This window comes from Felis catus, chromosome B1 (genome assembly GCF_018350175.1).
Source record: "Felis catus isolate Fca126 chromosome B1, F.catus_Fca126_mat1.0, whole genome shotgun sequence".
Lineage (NCBI taxonomy): Eukaryota > Metazoa > Chordata > Mammalia > Carnivora > Felidae > Felis > Felis catus.
The window spans coordinates 41031621-41053214 of record NC_058371.1 but is presented as its reverse complement, the minus strand read 5'-3'; the positions used below and the strand labels follow the sequence as shown (position 1 = coordinate 41053214).

The 21594-nt window shown below is 49.1% G+C and overlaps 1 protein-coding gene across 20 annotated transcripts in view; it reads right to left on the bottom strand.

The window, feature by feature from the left end:
- The window catches only part of ANK1 (ankyrin 1), a 219115-nt gene that overhangs the window by 55158 nt on the left and 142363 nt on the right, over positions 1 to 21594 (bottom strand). For 12 of the 20 annotated variants that reach the window (XM_023252571.2, XM_045055490.1, XM_045055498.1 and 9 more), the window contains exons 4-17: positions 19557 to 19655; positions 18371 to 18469; positions 17239 to 17424; positions 16056 to 16154; positions 15259 to 15357; positions 14866 to 14964; positions 11175 to 11372; positions 9679 to 9777; positions 9175 to 9273; positions 8567 to 8665; positions 6797 to 6994; positions 6138 to 6236; positions 5554 to 5652; positions 1679 to 1876 (exon numbers count right to left, since the gene is read on the bottom strand). In XM_023252571.2, the coding sequence (XP_023108339.2) occupies positions 1679 to 1876; positions 5554 to 5652; positions 6138 to 6236; positions 6797 to 6994; positions 8567 to 8665; positions 9175 to 9273; positions 9679 to 9777; positions 11175 to 11372; positions 14866 to 14964; positions 15259 to 15357; positions 16056 to 16154; positions 17239 to 17424; positions 18371 to 18469; positions 19557 to 19655 (1770 nt within the window). Of the gene's footprint in view, positions 1 to 1678; positions 1877 to 5553; positions 5656 to 6137; positions 6237 to 6796; positions 6995 to 8566; positions 8666 to 9174; positions 9274 to 9678; positions 9778 to 11174; positions 11373 to 14865; positions 14965 to 15258; positions 15358 to 16055; positions 16155 to 17238; positions 17425 to 18370; positions 18470 to 19556; positions 19656 to 21594 lie in introns of all 20 variants that reach the window. The other 8 variants (XM_045055491.1, XM_045055497.1, XM_045055489.1 and 5 more) reach the window with 1 other exon arrangement.

The window sequence follows — 21594 nt, the reverse complement described above, 5'->3', positions numbered from 1 at the left end:
CTGGAAAGCATGACGTGCCACTTCAGTGTAGCATGTTATTAGCACCTCACAGCCCGTGCCGCACTGTCGAAGGATGGATGATCCTTCAGGGTCCGAAAGCACCATATTCTTGGAGTTCTCAGCACAGCTTTCTCAGGACAGTGATGCGCTGGAGGGGTCATCTCATATGTGCACACTCACACAAAAATGCCAGGAAAGTCTTCTCTCCCCTCTCCCCTACTCAATATGCTTTGCTAACTGTGGGACCCACAGAGCTGTGATTCCTCTGCAGCCAGAGGCAGGGGGGCAGGGCCTGTCCCCTCTCCAGGGACTCCACTTGTCCTCCTCTGCCTTCTGCACTTCCTGGCAGGCTGCCCAGAGGCCCAGGAGCAGTAACCCTCGCAGCAAGGCCTGAGCAGGTGGGCGGGTGGGGCGGTGGCGAGTACAGGCTGTGACATGGAGAGGTCCTACGTCCGTCACAGGCGCTCGCCTGATTCTTAGGATAACACAGTAATTTGCCCCATGTAGTGCCATGTGGGATGAGTGAGGATGACTCCAGTACTGAGAATCACCACCACCCTATGGCTCCTCACAGAGCCTGCTTGAAATGGCACAAGGCAGAAACCAAGAATCCACTCAGTATAATGGTCCTGCCCTAACAGGTCCCTCCTGGGGATCACTTGTCCACACCTGTGCAAAAAAGAACCAATGAATCTTTTAACAAATCTGTTTATCCTTAAAATGCTTGCCTTTCTGAAACTGTTCCTTTATCATCTAAAGGAGTGGCTCTTTGTATTGATTTCACTATATGAAACATCCAGAATATGCAAATTCAGAGACCGTAGATTAGTGATTGCCAGGGACTGAGATATTTGGGGGAAATGGGAAGTGGCCATTAATGGGTATGAGGCTTCTTTTGAGGTGATAAGAATGTTCTGGAAATTAGATAGTGGTGATGGTGGCCCAATTCTGTACATATACTAACAACCACTGAATAGTACAGTTCAAAAGGCTGAATTTTATTGTATGTAAATTGTATTTCAATAAAACTATGATTTTTTAAAAATAAGTGATTCTTGGTCTTTCTTGGGTCATGTGTTCCTTTTGAGAAGCTCCTTTGAGAACTATGAAGACTTCACCTAGAAATACACTCATATGCCCATCCTCTCAAAATGCTGTCTACAATCTTGGAAGGACCCAGATTCTTCCACCAATAGTCGGGATGGAGAACTGCTAGTTTAACGTACGGGTGGGCATTTAAAAATATTCTGCCACAGAAAACAAATGTTTAGTACCAAATTACTTACTACATTCCTGAATGTAGACCCACTGGCCTATATTTGGGAAAGTGTACTGTGGATTTTAATATTGATCTTTTTGCAGATTTTTGAGCTAATCTATCTAGAAAAGGCTTTGGCGTCAGGTAGGCTCAGGGTCATGCAACCCTGGGAACAAGCAACTTTTCTGAATCTGTTTATTCATTTATAAAACTGAGATAAAACCTACACAGGGCTGTGGCAAGGATTACATGCTCACACATGGGCACGTGCACACACACACACACACACACACACACACACACACCTAAACTCAGTGCCTGAGCACCCAGCAGGCACTCCATATTCAGATAGAATATCTACGTAGTTACCACTAAAACATTACCGCGACTACAGGGCAAATCTGGAGAAGCCATATTTACCTTGTTCCCCAGATTGCCATTGGCTTGTTTCGAAAGTAGCAGAGCCACCATCTCTGCGTGACCCTCTTGGGCGGCCAGGTGAAGGGGTGTCACACCTTGCACCGACTCTGCATTTGCTGACCCCCCGTACTGCAGCAGGCTGCGGGCCACCTCAATCTGGTTCTGCTTGGCAGCAATGTGCAGAGGGGTGTAGCCATTCTGAAACAGAAGAAGCCACCCGGAGCCCGGTTACAAGAATGCTGAGTTGACAATATGAACACATGCCTTAGATTTTAAATCCTCTGAGGGAGAGTTAGGCCAGGTTCTTGGCCTGCCGGACACTCAGCGACACTCAGTGAGAAGAGCTGGTGTCACCAAGGAGAGTGATTTAAGTCAACAAACAAACAAACCAAATCCCTTTGATTTGGAGCCCCCACCCCCACCCCCAGCCAGCATGACAAAGTGCTCTGCTGGAGGTGCTCTGTCACCACAAAAGCCAGCAGCTCACAGAAGAACTAGAAAGCTAGGTAAATAAATGAAAGGCTCCTGTCTGTTACCCCCACCCTCCCCGGGCTTGTGGGCTGAGGCAGGGGGTGGAAGAAGGGTCAAGCCCAGCAAGGAACTTGAGGACAGGGAGGCAAGTCCTCTTTCCACATGAACTAGCTGTGTGACTGAGGGCAAGATATTCAATGTCTGTGAGACATCCTTTTATATTTTTTGAAGCTGTTTAAAGTGGATAATAACATCTAACTTGTTCTTTTCTCACAGCTGTTGGATGGAGCAAGTGCCTTATCGTGCTGCAGACAGCTGACAGCTTACTTTGGTCATCACTGTTAGAAACAACTTTCACCTACATGATCCCTTGTACAGGAAACAAGGCAGGCATTTTTATTATTGTCTCATTTTGTGGCTTAAAGAAGTTAATTCTCGGCAAGGTTAAGGGCCTTATCTAATGTCACCTAGTAAATGAACAACAGATAACCCAAGCTGGCCTTCAGACTCCAGATCCCAGGTCCTTTCATCTGGAACATTGCTTCTCAAACCACGGTGTGTACACAAAGCACTCGGGATCTTGTTAAAATGTATACTCTGACTCAGAAGTTCTTGGCAGGCCCCAGATTCTGCATTTCTAACAAGTTTCCAGATGATGCTGATGCTGCTGGTCCAGGGACCACACTTTGAGTAGCAAGGCCTCCACACATTCAGGACTAAAAGAGATGCCAGGCCTCAGGGCCTCTGAGCAGGACCCATGACTTCCTAGCACATGCCCGCCAGTCCCAGAGCAGATGGCATAAGACATACGGTTTCCCCACCTTGGCCAGCATTCCTCTGTCTCTCCCAGAGATCTGAACCTCCCCGCCAGCCACTGCCTTACTGTGGAAACCAACATTTCTGATTCTGCCAGGATCACTGATCAGGAAAAGGAAAGAGGAAAAAAGGGGGCTGGCAATATAGTAACATTCCAGGGTCTTAACATTGGAGGACAGGGAAAGAGCCATTAGGAAGGTGGATATCGTGGGGAAAATGAGAAGTTGTAATTTACCCAGAGAATTAAATTGAATAAAAAGATTCAATTCAATTGAATAATTATGTAAGATAATTCACTTCTGGGTTCCTTTTTTAAAAAATATGTTATGAGAATACATCCGCTTTAGGTTGTGTTCCCACAACAAGATCAACACTTTTATTATAATATTAATTAAACAAAACTCTTTTTGTGTTGTATCAACAGAAAGCAAAGAAAGAGGTGTGGTTTGCTAGATGGAGCTTGGGATCTGGAGCTATCCCCACAGGAGATGGCTCTCTGTAAGGGGAGCCTCAGAGAACGTCTGCTTCTCAGTGCTGTCCCCAGGATGGGTGGGATGACCTAACTGAGCACCCAGCCAGGGCCCGGGCCATAGCAGGTATTCACAGCAGGAAAGCAACGATTATTAGGAATTCCAATAGGTAAAGGACAGTACCAGGGAAGTCGAAGTATACTCATGGCAGTCTAATCAGGAGTACGGGTCACCTGGGCAGCTGGGCACATCCATACTGGCAAACACAGCACCCTGTCCTCTCAAAGGGCACACGTACTGTGGCAGCAGCTCAGGCCAGGTGATCCCTGGTTCAACCCGACGTACAAGGGCAGCTGGCAGTCTCGGAACAGAGACTACCCCTCTGGGCTTCCCAGAAAGCAGGACTAAGGGGGATGAATGACCTTCTGTAGGTGACAAGGACAAGGGGCAGCTAGGTGGAGTGTTTAGGGAGGGGTATGTGCCACGGAAAGGTCTTTTTTTCCCAAGGAAATGAGCTCATCCAAAAGAATGCACACTGGAGAGAAATCTGCCTAAATGTTAAAACAACATTAGCATCAAAATGAGAAGGGGGAGGGTTTGGTTTGGGTGCAGAGAGATTTGCATGTGAAATTCTACAAAATTGCCAGACTACTTGGGAAACTATTTTTTGCCATGGAAACAAACCCCATCTGTACAAGGTTTGTGCTTGGATAAGGCTCTCTTTAAATACCATGAACCTGGCTCCAATTTCTTTTATATAAGGAGGGGAGTGAGGAGGCGGGGAGTCCAGCTTTTTATTTTTAGAGGCAGGAGTAAGTCACATCTTAGCGGGGCCGCATGCTCCGTCTGCACAGTGACGTGGGCTCGCTACAACAGCGGCAGGGACAGGAGCCCAAGGAGACAGAGGTGTCTGGGAGACGCTGTGTCTCCAGGGAAGGGAGGCTGTAAAATTCAGATGAGCATCCATTCTGAGGAGGAAAGACAAACTGAGGCCCGCACGGATTTTCCCGGACTCGGCTCTGTTCCCGCTGCAGTCAGCAGGTGTCAGCTATAATCACACACCAACCCGCCCTGGTGGCTCCCTCTGCCGTGGCTCCCTCCACCGTGGCAGCGCTGAGCCTCCTGCCGGGTGGCTGAGCATCGGGCGGGCGGGCGGGGTGTGCTCTCTCAGAAACGGTCCTGTTTTCCGAGTCCTGGCTGCCCTATCAGTGAGCAACCTGATAGGTTTGTTTGTCCTTTGTAGCAGAGCCCTGCCCCTCCCCCCACTCGTCTCCCCTCCTCCCCTGCGTGGCCATCAGCCCCCTCCCCTCACAGACAAACACTGTGCACCCTCTGGTCCCACACCAGGCAGCCTGTCCCCGAAAATGATCCTCACTTCTAGCTTGATCCCTTCACCTTGCACTGCCTGCCCCCACCCCCAGTCTGATCTTACATAAGAGAGCCCGCTCAGCGTCCCTCACTTGGTTCCCTTGAGAGGCCGTGAACCTGCCACTCTGAGCAGCATGTTTCAGGGGCCGGCACTCTGGACTTATGTCTACCACGTAACATACCTGGTTGTGCCTTGTTAAAACACCACCATCTCCAAGTCTGAACTCCTGAGAGAAATACATTTGGGGATGACTATTCACGTCCGAAACAGGTCCCTTCCTTCAAGGTTATGGAAGCTTCACCCTCAGCCCTGAATATTTTGCCAGGTGTGGCCATTGTGCTGCCAGCACCAAATGGAGTGAGAACCTGACAAGGCTCACAGCTCCTGGAGATTCCTGGACATGCTGACTTGTGACCACCAGCTGACAAAACTCAGTTGACACACAGCACTTTGGGGAACACATTTGTTGTGTAAAACGAATCCCACCTCTGTGAGGGAACCTGTGGCTGAGAAGTGTTACCCATTTTCCACCCCACTCCTGATCTCCAAATAGTAGCAATTACCGCAGGTAACATTTGTGTAAGTGAGGTGAGATTTCAGAGGTAAAAATAAAAGCAAAACACGAAAACCCTCCAGCTGCTCCTGGAACAGCCCTTCCTGAAGGAGAGGCAGGCAGCCTGCCTTCCAGAGGCCCAGGCTCTGAGGAGGTCCGGGGCCAGGGCCCAGTATACGGACCCGGACAGGCTTACCCAAGCGGGGCTGTGTGGGGAGCCGCCCCGGGGAAGCAGCAGCCTGACGATGTCCAGGTGGTTGTGATGGACGGCCACGTGCAGAGGGGTCAAGCCATTCTGCTGGGGGCAAGATGGATAAAGAGAACAGCCTTCACTCAACTGGCTTTCTACTAGTGATCCCTTTAGCTACAGGAGGTACCATTTTGGGATGTGTATCACTTCTTTTACAGAGTTACAATCTGGTTAAAAAGTCATTCCAAAGCCAGTCTTGATCTGAAGTCACCCGAGAGACCAGCCAGACCCGGGGCTACCCCTCCCTCCCTCCTACCCTCCCCCCTGTTCCTGCAGGGCCTGGTGGGCAGCACAATTAACGCACTCACTCAGAGGAGGCCACCAGGTTTTCCTGAGGGGACAAGGCCTTTGTCAGAAAGACAGTCTTTCCAAAACCCCTTCCCCCAAGATGGCGGCCCATTCAAAAGAGGGACACAATAGGCATGGGTAAGAGAGGTCATTCCCAAGTAGCAAAGTTTATCCTTTGCTCTGGCCTCTCAGGTGAGAGAGGGGCGGGGGGGGGGGGGCGTGGTGGTGGAGTTCAAACTCACTTTTCCAGCAGCATTTGGATGTGCGTCCCGTTCCAGCAGCACCTCGGCCACCCTAACCTTCCCATACTTGGCAGCCACATGGAGAGGGGTAAATCCTTTCTGAGGAGAAACACAGGCTGTCCGAACCAGGGGGCATCAGAGCTGTCTCCCCCCCACCCTCCAGAGAAAGGGCCGATGGCAAAGGAGGTATCCCGCCTTAAGTGGAAACGCTGATCAAATAAAGGACACAGCAATTTCTGATCCTTTCAAGAGGCCAAGGCCCCAGAAATTAGCAGGCTTCCTCTGATTGCACCTGCATCTCTCGTGATGGAGCATAAAACCACCTTGTGCTGTTGTTATTCGACTACTAGCAAGTTGAGGGCAGCGGTTGAGCCTTAGCCCTTCTTGTATTCTAGAACCAGACTTGTCCAGACCAAACAGCTATTTCATGATAAAGGGATGAAGGCTGGGTGGGTGGATGAGAAACTACAGTTTACCACCTTTCTGGGGAAGGATGACACATCAGGCTCACAGATGGCAGCCAGGCTGGGGGTGCTGGTCCTCCCGGCTGCTTTCAGCATTATCAAGGCAACACAGAGGAACAGGAGGGAACGCCCAGCCCACACCCCAGGCCCGCCGTAGCCAGCTGCCTCCAGAGAACAGGAGGAGGAAGGCTGTACCTTGGTCATGCATGCCTGGGACGCTTCCTTTTCCAGGAGGGCCAGGACCGTCTCCACATGGCCCTCTCGGGCTGCGATGTGCAGGGGGGTGTGCCCAGCGGTCGTGGCCAGGTTGGGATTGGCGTTATTTTCCAGCAGGAGCTTCACCATGTTTGTGTGGCCAATGCGAGCTGCACAGTGAAGTGGGGTCTGGTCATCCTGGAACCCAAAGTGAAACCAAAGAACAGGGAAGGCTTCTTAATCCAACTTCTCACCTTACAGAGAAGGAAGGTGAGACCCAGAGGGGGTAAGTGACTTTCTCAAGGCCACACAGCTAGTATGATGAAGAGCTGGGATTCAAATCAAGTCTCTGAGTTACAGAAATAAATATGCTCTCTTGTGGACTCCTCACAACTACCCTTCAACTTAGCTGTTATTTCTACTGAATTGCCCAAAGGCTCAGCCTTCCCATCTGTAAAATGGGAACAGTAATATCTACCTCTTGGGCTATGGCGAGGATCAAGCAGGTAGTGCCTAGAAAATGTTTTGCACAGTGTTTGGCACAAAACACGCACTCAGTATGTTGTACTTGTTCTTACCGTCTTCCAAGTCATGTCTGAGTGGATGTTTGCCTTTCTGTTTGAAAGGGGTCATGGGAAAGTCTAAATGGCTGAAGGGGAAAGATGACTTTCTTTTCCCACCCCTGTTCCTCCTCCTCCCCTGATACTGAAGGGGTTCAAGGGTGAGGTCTCTATGCTCTTGGGCCCATTTGGGAGACTCCTCGTGTGGCCCAAGCACAAACCACTGTTCCAACTGTAAACACAGGCGCTGTCTTCTGGGATGTAGGCAAGCCCCATCTCGGTCAAAGCCAATCACCTTGCAAATTCAGTAGCAATTCTTTCTCTCATTCAGCTGATTCCTTGACAATACCTTTTACAACAAGGGGGAATCTTCCATTTTTAGATCAAGTAATTCCCGACTGATTTTTATTGGCAACATAGTCTCCAAAAAGTTGCTTCTCGGGGTGCCTGGGTGGTTCAGTCGGTTAAGTGTCCGACTTCAGCTCAGGTCATGATCTCATGGTTTGGGAGAGTTTGAGCTGGGCTCTGCGCTGACAGCTTGGAGCCTGGAGCCTGATTCGGATTCTGTGTCTCCCTCTCTCTCTGCCCCTCCCCCACTTGTGCTCTCTCTCTCTCTCTCTCTCTCTCTCTCTCTCTCTCTCTCTCTCAAAATTAAATAAGTAAACATTTTTAAAAAGTTGTTTCTTTTCTTACGCCACAACTGTCACCAACATGAAACTCTTTCAGCTCAAAAAACTCTGCAACCTAGCCATGTTCTTTAGACTTTCATTATCCTAAAAAAACATAGATCTGGTTCAGTCGGTTGAGAGTCTGATTCTTGATTTCAGCTCAGGTCATGATCTCATAGTTTGTGGGATCAAGCCCCGTGTCGGGCTCTGTGTGTAGATCCTGCTTGGGATTCTCTCTCCCTCTCTCTCCCTCTCTCTGCCCCTCCACGCACTCCCTCTCTTTCTTTCTCTCAAAATAAATAAATAAACATTTAAAAAAAAAACAAAAAAAAACATTTTTTTTAAAAAGAAAAAGAAACATAGGTCTGGTCTTCTCAGAACCCCTGCAAAGCAGAATCTGAACAGTTAGCACAGACAATGTGGGAATGACAAGGAGTCTTTGTGCCACAAGCAGTACAGCCAGGCCTCTAACAAGGATGGATTTCTCTTCAATGCACTTGAATTACTTACATTCCAGAATCCTTCCCACCTCCAAAACTCACCTTGGCCTTGGCATTGACTTTGGCTTTGTTCTGGAGCAAATATTTGGCCACTTCCGTGTGCCCAGCTCTGGCTGCCATGTGCAGTGGGGTCTCCACTTTCTGTAAAATAACAGAGTTATAGAAATGTTCATATGTGCTGACTTTCCAAAAGGACACATGCACGGTTCCAAAATGCCAGCCTGGAGTAACTTGGTGGCCTTTTGTCCAAAGGTGGAGTTGCCCCAGCAAGCAGCTCCGTTGGCCTTTAGCCTGCTGATGACTGGTGTGTGTGTGTGTGTGTGTGTGTGTGTGTGTGTGTGTGTGTTTTCTAGGTATAATTGAAGGTAAACCCCAGAGCTAATGAATGTTAAAAATTATAAATGTATTTCCAGATAACACGGAAGTTCCAAAATTACTGCCTAACATAAAACTCCTAGGACTTACAGATGTGTGATAAATTTAATTGGGAACGCATCAATATACACACATGTTCTTCCCAAATCTGAAGTCTCTCCTATTCTGAGAATTCTAGCTCTGTCATCAGAGAGGAGATCTTAGGATCACTAGCTAAGCTCCTCTCTGAGCTCTCGGTCCAGAGGAAAGAGCCCTTGCCCTCCCCACGGGCTTACCACGTTGGAGACGTTGGGTGATGCCCCCCGCTGCAAGAGGTTCTTCACGATGGGCAGGTGCCCCATGAAGGAGGCCACGTGGAGAGGTGTCAAGCCAGACTGGAACACACAAGAGAGGAATGAGAACAGAGGAGCCTTTTCTGCTCCTATAAAGAAGAGAGCCAGATGAATCTAATGCTTTCTTGCTTTTAGGTGCTCCAGAATGGTTTTCCAAGAAAGGGGAGTTAAATGAGATGGGTTTGCTTCCAGGAAAATGACTGGCAGAAGAAAAAATCACTGCAGGGTCATTCTGTCTGCTTTACAACTCAAAAAAAAAAAAAATTGCATCTGATCTGGGAAAGGTCCCTGAAACTCTACACATGTTCTCTTATTTGGTCACCCAACTGATCCCTTCAAGAAGCCCAGGCTTGTACACACATGTGGCTAAGAACAACGAGTCTCAAGACAGCTTCTGGATGAAGACCAGGGGCAGAGACCATGTGCCCATCTGCAGAATTCTCCTACCTCGGTGACAGCATCAATGGAAGCTCCCGTCTTCAGCAGCAGCTCCATGACACGGATGTGGTTCTTCTTGCAGGCGATGTGCAAGGGGGTAAAGCCATTCTGCAGCCCCGCACATAGGGAGACAGACAAGCAGGAACTTACAACACTGGCCCAAGGAGCACCCAGACCACCCATCAGTGATTCCCAGTGGCCAGACCGTCGGTGACTGTGAACCATGCAAGAGGCAGGCGGCTCTCGCCTTCTGCACCATGTATGTTCCTGAACAAGTTGTCTATCAACCCTTTTAAAAATTTTAATCATATTTTTGAATGCACAAAAAGAGCCTGCTGTTTAACATTTCCTTAAGGGGAGACTGACAATAAAGAGTACTTTTGTGAAACAAATCATGTTCCCTCTCCCCTGAAACCACCAATCATTTTTAGTAAAGTGGATCTCCATATAGCAACTCCGCTGTAGATGTAAATTCCACAGGGGCACGGATTTTTATTTGTTTATTTTTGTTTGTTTTTCCAGTGCTTTATTCTATTAGGCAGTGGTTCTCAAAGTAAGGGGAGGGGAGGGGACTTTGTCCCACCCACCCCAGGGACACTTGGCAACATCTGGAGACACTGCTGTTGTCACAACCAGAGGAGGATATTAGCACGTAGAGGGTGGGGGCCAAGGACACTGCCAAACATCCTACCAGGCACAAGCCAGCCCCCCACAACAAGGAATATCAGACCCAGAATGTCAATAGTGCTGAAGCACAGAAATCCCTCAAGTACCCCCAAATAGTCCCTGGCATGTGGTAAAAGCTCCATGAAAGCTTTCTGAATGAATGAAGGAGCCATCCTTGTCAGACTGGAAGCTCTCCTGCCTTCTAAATTCTCCCCTCTGGGAGTGGGCAGAGAGGACATGGTGGTCAAGGCCATGCTCTGTGCAGAGCTCTGGCCCCACCAGATCCCTGATGCTGTGTCCTCAAAGTGCCAGGCCTGGGGAAAGAGGAAGAGGAGCCATAGTCCCAGGGGGCAATTGGCTTTAGGCGAGAACTTTCACCAGCACTGTGAAAACTCTAAGTCCGTCAGCAGAGGAAGGATGCTTAGCACAGCCCATTGCACTCACCCCCCACCCAAAGCAGGCAGTCTATAGGCAGTCACTGTTCTTCAGCATTGGGCTGTCTCAGATGGAGTGGCTCCCCCAACCCACATACATACCATGGACACGGCTTCTTAGTCAGATCTCCAGGACCCAAACCCACCCCCTGACCTCAGCCTGTCACCAGGGCCATGGTCATCGGGGTGCAGAAGGCGATACCCAGCTGAATGTGGCAGGGAGTGTGGGGGTTACCATCCTGCCTCCTGGGTCCTAGCAGGCACTGCCACTATCCAGACCCCGAATCTCGGGGGTACCTCCAGGCACCAACTGGTGCCCTTCCCACCAAGCTCAGCCACACAGCTCAGTCCCACCTCCCTCAGCCTTTGACCCTCTGGCACCTTCTCCAATAGGCTCCCACTCACCAGGGCTCTGGAATTTGGTTTGGCTCCTTTATCCAAAAGGACCTTGGCTACTCTGTGATGGCCGCAGTGGGCTGCCACGTGGAGCGGGGTCAGGTGGTCCAGGGTGATGTCGTCTATCTCTGCGTTGTATTGCAACAGAAGTCGGACACAGTCAAGGTGGTCTCCCTGAGCCGCCATGTGAATTGGAGACAGGCCATTCTAGGAGAAGAGGGAAGAGAAGTAGTTGTAAAGGAAATGAACACAGAAATTCAAGGAGATAATTCCAACCTCATTTCCTACTTCTTCCCTACACGATGCTTCCAGGCAGCTCCTAAGTGAGTTTGGTTCACTCTGTCCCCTGTGGTCATGCTGGTCTCTGACTACACTCTCCTTTCTACCTCATCAAATCCTCCAAGCCAGCTCCAGCTAGGCCCACCTCTCCCAGGAAGCCTTCCTTGACTACCCTAGACTTCCGTGGGCTTTTCTTACCTGTCACTCAGACCTTACTCATAGATATGCTGAATTGTATCTATAACTAACTTATCAGGTGTGTGTATCTTCTCTCCTTACTTATCAGCCTCTTAAGACCAGTGACTATGCTTCATATCTCTCATATGCCCCACAATCCTCATATATGCATGTAACACACATAGTGATCCTTAATTCACGTGGTTATGAATGAATGAATGAATGAGTGAGCCAAACATGGAACTCACATCTAAATCCCTCTGTTCTTTGCCCCTAACAAACCTGTATCACTTAAAAAACTTTGTTAAGGACTCTCATGGTTTCTTAGGTGGCAATCTATTTTAAAAAACATTAAAGACAGAGGAGTCTCTTCACTCATTCACTCACAGATTAATTCAACAAATATTTATTAAGCGATCAATGAGCACCAGGTATGGGTTAAGTGACAAGGAAACAAAAGAGAACAGACATAATCCCTGGCCTAAAGAAGCTTATAGTCTGTCAGGTAAAAGAGTGGAAACAGATACATTGTTGCTGTTCAGTGTGGTAACATCAGGAAAGGCAAGATCAAAGCACAGAGGTCCACAGCAGGGAGGATGGGGAGAGACGGCTTTCAGGAGGAGGTGGTCCTGAGCTAGGACTTGGCCAGGAAGACAAAAGGGGAAGAATCCGCCAGTGAAGGGAGCAGTGTGAGCTATACCACAGAGGCAGCCATCCTTGGGGAACTCAGGGAGCTCAATGCAGTTAAATCCCAAAGGAGGACAAAGTGTGATGGGGGCTTGGAGCTGGGTGGGGGGCAGGCAGGAGCTGGATCATGACAATCCATGAGCTCAGGAGCTGGGATGTGAGTTCTAAGAAGAGGATTTTCAGCAAGGGAGATACACAATCAGGCTGCAGGACAGCTTGTATTTGTGTACTAGGTTGCCCTGTGTCACCTCAAAATCCACATGTTGGTGGCGCCAGGGTGGCTCAGTTGGTTGAATGGCCAACTCTTGATTTCAGCTCAGTTCATGATATCACATTTGTGAGATTGAGTTCTGTGTTGGGCCCTATGCTGAGCGTGGAATCGGCTTGGGATTCTCTCTCTCTCTCTCTCTCTCTCTCTCTCTCTCTCAAAACAAATAAACTGAAAGAAAGAGAGAAAGAGAGAAAGAGAGAAAGAGAGAAAGAGAGAAAGAAAGAAAGAAAGAAAGAAAGAAAGAAAGAAAGAAAGAAAGAAAAGAAAAGAAAAGAAAAAGAAAAGAAAAGAAAAGAAAAGAAAAGAAAAGAAAAGAAAAGAAAAGAAAAGAAAAGAAAAATCCATATGTTGAAGTCCTAACCCCAGGAGCTCAGAACATGATCTTATTTGGAAATTGGGTCATTGCAGATGTAGTTAGTTAAGATAAGGTCGTTAGTGTGGGCCCTGATCCAGTATGACTGGTGTCCTCCTAAAAGGGGGAAATTTGCACACGGCCCCTCACACAGTGAGAGAATGCCTCTGAAGGCAGAGGTCAGGGCGATGCATCTACAAGCCAAGGAATGTCAAAGACTGTGAGCAACCACGGGAAGCCAGGAGACAGGCCTGGAACAGATTCCCCTTCACAGCTCCCAAAGGTACCAGCCCTGCTGACACTGATCTCAGATTTCCAGCTTCCAGAACTGTCAGGCGATGGGCCTCTGTTGTTCAGGCCACCTAGCGTGTGGCACTTTGTGACAGCAAACCAACACAGCTCGTTGCCACTTAGTGAGTTTTACGGAGGTCCTAACTTATTTCCCAGTTGAAGAGTCAGAAGTTCTCAGTGAAGAATTTTCATGACTGCCTTTTTAAGCCCCATCCTCATAATCTGGGTAATATAAAATCATTACCAACTTAGGAACCTTTATGTAAGTTTAAACACAAGACCCCTGTGGGAAAACGCTGAGAATTTCCTGATCTGACAACAGAATCGGTGGTAGCAGTTCTACCTTCACTTACCCGAGGATTTTTACTTTTATATTATCTCATGTGATCATCCCAACGACTCTAGAGACGGGTAGAGCTCTACAGATGAGGAAACAGAGGCAGAGACAGACTAAGGGACACACTCAAAGTCACACAGCAACTCAGCCGTGGATGGAGGTTTAAACGAGAAATAAACTGGTTTAGGAGAGGATACATCCTGCCTCACCCCCAGCCCCCGACCAATACACACACGTACACACACAAAGCCAGCTTGGTGTTGTGGGTCATGACCCAAATTACAGGTAGCTGTGTAGAAAGACTCCCATGATGATCTGTCACGGAACGGACGGCTTTCATGGTTATGGGCTATCTGCAACTGCCCACACAAGACCTCTGGGGAGGCTGTGAATGGGCCTGGTTTCTCCCTTGTTCTATTCTGACACCCTTCCAAATTCACCCCAACGAAGTGGGCAGAAGGCCTAGGGGAGGTATAAGCAGTACGAGGCGGTCTGACAGCTTTAGCCCCAAGAAGACTCAAGAGCTGAAGGAGGGGCCTTTGCTCTGGCCCTTCGTGGACCTTGAGAGGAGCTATTCTGTTTTCTTTTTTAACTTCACTTCAGTCTGGCTCTAAAGACTTCTTGGGGTGCTTAGAGTCTGTCTTTTCTTGGAGCCAAGATAAAAGACACAAGGGTTAATCTAGAGCTGTAGCAGGCAAATGACAGTCCGTGGGTCAAATCTGGTCTGCTGCCTGTCTTTGTAAATAAAGTTTTATTGGAACATGACTGCTAGTTTGCATATTATCCATGGCTGCTTTCCTACAACAATGGCGGAGTGGAATCATTGCAACAGAGACCATGGCTTGCAAAGTCTATCTGGCCCTTTAGGGAAAAAGTTTGCCGTGCCTGAAATAGATAATAGTTAGAGCTATACTGGGGCTCCTGGGTGGCTCAGTCACTTAAGCGTCCGATTCTTGATTTCGGCTCAGGTTATGATCTCAACAGTTGTGAGTTCCACCCCCACATCGGGCTCTGTGCTGGTGATGTGGAGCGTGCTTGGGATTCCCTCTGTCTTTTCCCCTCTGCCCCTCCCTGGCTCATGCTTTCTCTCTCAAAAATAAAATCAAATAAACATTAAAAAAATAATTAGAGCTATACTGAGTGTCTCCTGTGTGACAGGCATCAGGGTACACATCACACATCACTGGTTCTGCGAGTAGTATTAGCATCTCTGTTTTTCAGAGGTGGGATTTGATCCTGGGTCCCCCTGATCTGGATCCCTGGGGAAAAGATGTTCCTCATGGGAGGGAAGCAGGGAAGCACAAACCTTGGTTTTAGCTTGGATGGGTGCCCCGTGGTCCAGCAGGATCTCTGAGATTCGCACGTGCCCATTCCGAGCTGCACAGTGGAGAGGTGTCAATTCATCCTTTAAAAGACAGGGTCCAAAAGAGAAAGCCCCAAAGGCACCTATCAGAGCCACCGGAGGGAAAACTGCCCGCAGTATCACTGCAGCCACAGAAGCGGGGATGCTTCCTGAAAGACCACCTCAACTTCAGCACATCTCACTATGTCTCCTGCTGCATCCTGGCTCCCACTGCGAGCTAGTCCAGGATGCTGGAGGCCCATCACTAGCTGGTCCCTGAGAGCCACCACTCCAGCTGTGACTCTGGAAGGCAGAACTCCATCCCTGGGCCTTGCCACGGAGCTCGCTGGCACCCACCTTGGTCCTTGTTTCTATCTGGGCCCCGCGGTCTAGCAGGAGCCGCACCATGATCACGTTCCCCCTGCGGGAGGCGATGTGCAGTGGCGTGATGCCGTTCTGGAAGGGAGGAACAGGAACCAGTGAGGGTTTGGCACCTCCCCCTCTAATGCCGCTGCTATGCTCCCCACTCCCCCTGGATCCCAGCCTCAGCCCGACAGCGGCAGCAACATAAGAGGCCATGCTAAGCCTACCATTAGTCCATTTCTCACCTAAGAAAGGTTTCAAAATCTATGAGGATGTGACAGCATGGTGGTTAATCTCACCAATCTGACTGAGCTATGTCTCCCAGAGTCATTGTAACAGATTGGAAGAAAGCCCTGCCCTCCAGGCTTGCCACCTCAAGAATGGGCAAACAGAAACTGATATGCAGGTGCTCAGAAACCCATCCATGAGGGGCACCTGGGTGACTCAGTGGGTTAAGCGTCCGACTCTGGATTTCGGCTCAGGTCCTGATCTCACAGTTTGTGAGATCAAGCCCCGCAATGGGCCCCATGCTGACAGTGGGGAGCTTGCTTGGGATCCTCTGTCTCTCCCCCTCTCTGCCTCTCTTTCTCTCTCAAAAATAAATAAATAAACATTAAAAAAAAAGAAACCCATCAATGAGCAGCCTCAATAAACACCAGGTGGTCCCACCCATGGTCACTTGTGCCATAAGGAGGAAATCCATGGCGTCAAAGCGAGAGGCAGAAGCCCAGAGGCCAGACAAGCCCAAACAAACCCCTGGCCTGAGTGCGGGGTCTGCCGGAACACCTTACCTGTGGCGTGAAGTTGACACTGGCGCCCCTGTTGAGGAGTAACTGGGCCACGTTGAGGTTCTCGTAGTGAGCTGCGATGTGGAGGGGGGTGAATCCCGTCTGAAGCACGACAGAGGGGGAAACAACTTGTCACAAGCCTCGCACTGTCATTTTCCATCTCAGAATCAGCACAGGGATTCTGGAAATGTTGGCAGGGCCAGAGGACCCGATGTGGAAAGATTTTGACTGATGAGAACATTTGCTGAAGGGATCAAGGAATGCTTTCTGGCAAGTCATATTCAAAGCTAGGTCCTACCTCTGAGGGACCCACGTTCTTTGTACTGTGGTTCACATGGACAAACCATGCACTAGCATGACCTGCAACTCTGCAGGGCCCACTCACGTGAATGGTTATTTACAAAGAGATTTGAATGAATGAATGAAAAGTGCTCTGGGGTCCATGATCTGAGTTCTAAAGATTGTTTCAGCCCTCTAAAGGGGTGTTGTGACTCAGCTGCTGGCCAAAGGCGGCCCTTGGACCCCTTCCGGGTCATTGTCATTATTCTGTCCTATAACCTGAGACCATGCCTAATCCGGTCAGCAGTTTTCAGACAAAACTCAGTGACCGTGGGCTGGAGGGACCATGTGAATAGCTCAGTGCAATCTACTCCCACTGCAAGAGAAGTAATTAACAGCCCAAACTTACAGATAGTGGATCAGTAGTGCCTCAAAACATCAGACAGCTAGCTGTCCAGGCCCCTGGGGAGCCCTCCCAGTCCTCATCTCCCCATGTGTGGACACTTCCCTTCCTCCACTAGGGGCCAACCAGGAAAAGAGGGGTATAATTCTAGAACACCACCCACTAGATTGCCAAGTTTCACTCCGGCCAGAGACCCAAGCTGCCCTGGAGACTCCTCTGGATGACCTAGAGCAACAAGAACCATTCCTGCTCCACACCAAGCACATCTCTCCTGGTGTTCACCAGGGGTTTAAAGTGAGGCTGTCCACTGTAGCTCCTACGGGTCCCAGCAGGAATCTGAAGGCCCTGTGGGAGCTGGTGTTCAGTGTGCATGGCTGGTACCACCTCTGGCCTCGGCTCATTCTTGGGGAGCTGTTGGGAGTTAACAGTGCCTCTGTAACCCATACGGCTCCGTGGTCCAGGTGCTAGAATTCTCCTGGTCCTCCTGGGCCTGGCTGCCCTCACCTTGGAAAGCACGTCCGGGTTGGGGTCATTCTGCAGAAGCACCGCAGCTGTCCGGGTGTCATCATTACGGGCTGCGATGTGCAGGGCAGGGAGGCGCACCTTGCCCTTTGTCCCGTAGTTGATGAGGTGTGCCACCACGTTCTCATGGCCCTGCTGCAGAGCCACGGCTAGAGGAGTGAAGCCGTCCTGGCCAAAGGAAAGGAGGAAAGATGCATTTGCTCTGACCGTATCTGACCACTTGCTGTCCTCAAGCCAGGACCCATGCTTTCACACCTCAGGGCTCTTGCTCATGACGGGCCCTCAGCCTGAAACGACTTTCTTACAACTCAAAGCCCTCTTCATCTGTCAAGCTCAGTTTAAATGCCACCTGGTCCCTAAAGCCTTTCTTGGCCCCACTTTCTTTCTCCGTAATCCCACAGAGCCTACAGCCACTAATTTTCCTTTGTAACTCGCTCCCAGTCTCACTGCATGCTCCGAGGGCTTTTCACTGCCCTCTGTTTCTCTGCCTACCCTTTCTGTCACCCGATCCACTGGTGCCAGGCCAGTGCCTTCAACATGGCAGAAGATCACTCATTTATTCATTTCATGAGTATTATTAACACCTACCAAATGCTAGAAACTATGCCAGGCACTGAGGATTTGATTGTGAGCTACTGTCATTAATCCCCTCAGTTGTGTGCTAAGGGGCACAGGACCCTGTGGACTGGCAAAGCAGAATGAGAACAAAGTCATGTAATTGTTGGCTCTATCTAGTTCAATTTCATCACTTCATCAATGACAAAACTCAGGATCAGAGCTGAAATGACTCATGGTTTATGGCAGGATCCTTTCTCATTAAGGTCCAGCCTTCAGTGGTGCTTAATGTGGGAAGGACAAGCTTGACTCTGATGTCATTTCTCTGGTATGTGTCTGGGCATTCCTCAAGACCCATGACTTTGTCCCTCATTCCCTTGAAGAGCCCGATGGCACCCAGGATGAGTGCAGTGATCAGAAGGCAGAGAGCACTCTGTGACACTTTACGCGGATCGTGACTGAGGAAGCATCTTAAGCCTTGTCCGAGGAATGCACGCCCCCGGCAACATCCTGTCTCTGGAGATGTCCCACAGTGAGGCCATTTGCCCAAGGTACTTACTTCTGTGGCTACATTCTGATTAGCTCCATTTTCCAGTAAAAACTTAACCACTTCCAAGTGATTCTCTTGTGCTGCCATGTACAAAGGTGTAAAGCCTTTCTGTAAACCAAGAGAAAACATCATTAGAATTTACCCACAAAATTAGGGAGACATGCTAAAACTGGGGCAAAATCCTCATAACTGGAGGACAACTCTCTCTTCATTGTATTTTCAGCTAGCTCACAGGGCCATGTCCCCACCAGTATCTCCTGTTGTAAAAACTCACGGACACTTTGAAACGACTTAGTTGGTGGGAAGGGGGGCATTGAGCCTGGGTGGCTCACTTAGTCAAGCAACCGACCTCGGCTCAGGTCATGATATCACGGTCCTTGATTCAAGCCCCACATCAGGCTCTGTGCTGACAGCTTGGAGCCTGGAGCCTGCTTCAGATTCTGTGTCTCCCTCTCTCTCTGCCCACACCCTGCTCATGTTCTGTCTGTCTGTCTCTCTCTCTCTCTCAAAAATAAATAAACATTTATGGGGTGCCTGGGTGGCTCAGTAGGCTAAGTGTCCGACTTCCGCTCAGGTCATGATCTCGAGGTTCCCGAGTTCAAGCCCTGCGCCAGGCTCTGTGCTGACAGCTCAGAGCCTGGAGCATGCTTCCCATCCTGTGTCTTCCTCTCTCTCTGCCCCATCCCACTCATGCTCTGTCTGTCTCTGTCTCTCAAAAATAAAAAATAAAAATGTTTTTAAAATAAACAAACAAACAAACATTTAAAAAATTTAAAAAAAATAAAAAGAAATGGCTTAGCGGAATTTATTACAAAAGGGCACCAAACTGGGGGTTGACACTCTATGGAAGTCAGCCTCTTACAAACACACTCCCCCTCTATTTTCACTCCCTTCTTTGTGAACCCCCTATGTCCCATGTCCTACCCACCCCTAAACACAGTCTCTCTCCCCAAAGGAGCCATAGCTAGATATATTATTTGGCTGGTTTCACTGAACAGAGATGGGGTCCACATGATCAACCACATCGTGCTTAGAATGCATAACAGAAGCATGAACAAATAGTAAGGGATGCCTTTGTTATTGCTTAGAGACACATTGCCGATTAAGCTATTCAGTGCACCCACTACATAATAGAAATACAGGTGGAAAAGAAGGGCAATGCCCTCTGGCCCAGGACCCGGGAGAGAGCCATCACCTGCGACTGGGCGTTGACATTGGCGCCATAGTTGACCAGCTCCCGGACCACCTCATCCTGACCTGCGAGGGCGGCGATGTGCAGAGCTGTGTTCCCTTTCTGAAACACATGGGGAGAGGAAGCAGAGATTTCCCACCAGGCTGCCAACAATATTGTGACCATCAAAGGTAAAGTCGCTGTTAAAGGTATACTAACAAGGGTGCTGGTTGGGGTGGGGGACAGTGGGCTTTCTTTAGACCCAAAATGGGTAGACAACACACATGAGTGTGCCTGACCCATTATACACCTTGAAATGGTACTGAAAGCCCAAGGAGGAAAATTCTTGCTCTCCAAAAACAAAAACAAAAAACAAAAAAAAAAAAACACCTCACGCTAACGGATAAAAAAACCACTTCTCAACACCTAATCTGCTGCATGCAGACGTAGCATTCTGTCATCAGCTGACAGACCCGTCAGCATTCCTCAGGACACACACTGACAGATTTGCCAGGCGAGCCGGCCTCCTCAGACTTCCAGCTCCTCACATCCAGCTGTAACTCTGCAGGATGACACAGAGCCCCCTGCCGTGAGGCCTGGAGCTCTGGGGAAGGAGGCCAGCAGGACCTGTGGACTCAGCACCCTTAACCTGGGGACGGAGGGAGGAGAGGCAAAGAGATTTAAGGGTAGCAGTATGTAAAGGGGGGGGGGGTAATAAAATGAAGTATATAATGCATCTAGGGAAGGGAAGAAGAATATGGAATTAAAAGGGGGAAAATAAATAGGAATGAATTCTTACTACAAAAAAACAAAAACAAAAAAAGACTATTTGACATATTAATCAGTAAAATACATATGAGCCAGGGCTTCTCCAGATTAGAGAGGAGACAAAAGCGAGAGAGAATAGTACACAATTGTTTTAAAGTCAACTTTTTTGGGCACCTGGATGGCTCAGTCGGTTAAGCATCCGACTTTGGCCCAAGTCATGATCTTAGGGTTCGTGAGTTTGAGCCCCGTGTCGGGCTCTGTGCTGACAGCTCAGAGCCTGGAGCCTGCTTCAGATTCTCTGTCTCCCTCTCTCTCTGCCCTGGCCCTGCTCGTGTTCTGTCTCTCTCTCTCTCAATAAAAATAAACATTAAAAAAATTGTAAAGTAAACTTTTTCAAAGCTAAAACCCTTAATAGGGACTAAGAAACCAGGCAGGTTGTGAGGAGGTGACTGGAATACTGAGGTTTCTTTGTCCAGATTCATTCCAGGTATTTAACAATTGCTAGATGGGGTTCAGGTCTAGCAGGCTTCTTCTGTTCAGGATGCCGGCCTTCCTGCCAGGCTCCTTCCTGCCTCCCGGATATCCTGGGGCTGGAACACAGGCACATTCTCTGACTTACCTACGTGACCCCACTGGCCCCCCAGCTCAGTGAGTGGCAGGCAGGACAGGCCCCACCTGCCAGCTTCAGTCAAATAGGGCAGGTGGGAGAAAACAGGACCCATGTGGGCCCATCTGTCCCCCCTGCTACTTAAGGAGCACAGACCTCAAATGAACTCAGTATTTTTGCAGTTCATATGGTATATAATTTACCTAAACTACAGAAACACTTGCTAATCCATCTCAGACAACTCAAGCCCCAACAAGTCAGGACTTCAAACTCCATCTATGCACTGGGGCCATCTGTCACTGGGAGAAAAGTGTCCTCACCCAGGCGGAACTGAGCAGCACGGGCACCGAGCTCTGGGCCCCCCAGCCACCACTGTCCCAAGCACCCACAGGTGGGTGAGGAAGCCCCACTGAAAGCTCCTGGGGGCTTCAGGGGGTTCAGGTCTCTGTTTCCAAAGTGTGGCCCGTATCAGGCAGGAGTAACCTGCTTCTTGCCTCCCAAGTTGTCTTTTTGATTTCTCCTGAAGTCCCATCTGATAAACAAAAGGGTTCTTCCTCCAGTATCCATCAGAGAATAAGTGCCAGAAATGAATGTATAGAGGCTAATTAATCATTTTTCATAGAAGTCCAAAGAGCTTACATTTAGAGGCCTTGGCACCTGGGTCCGACTCACTCACTGTACTAAGTG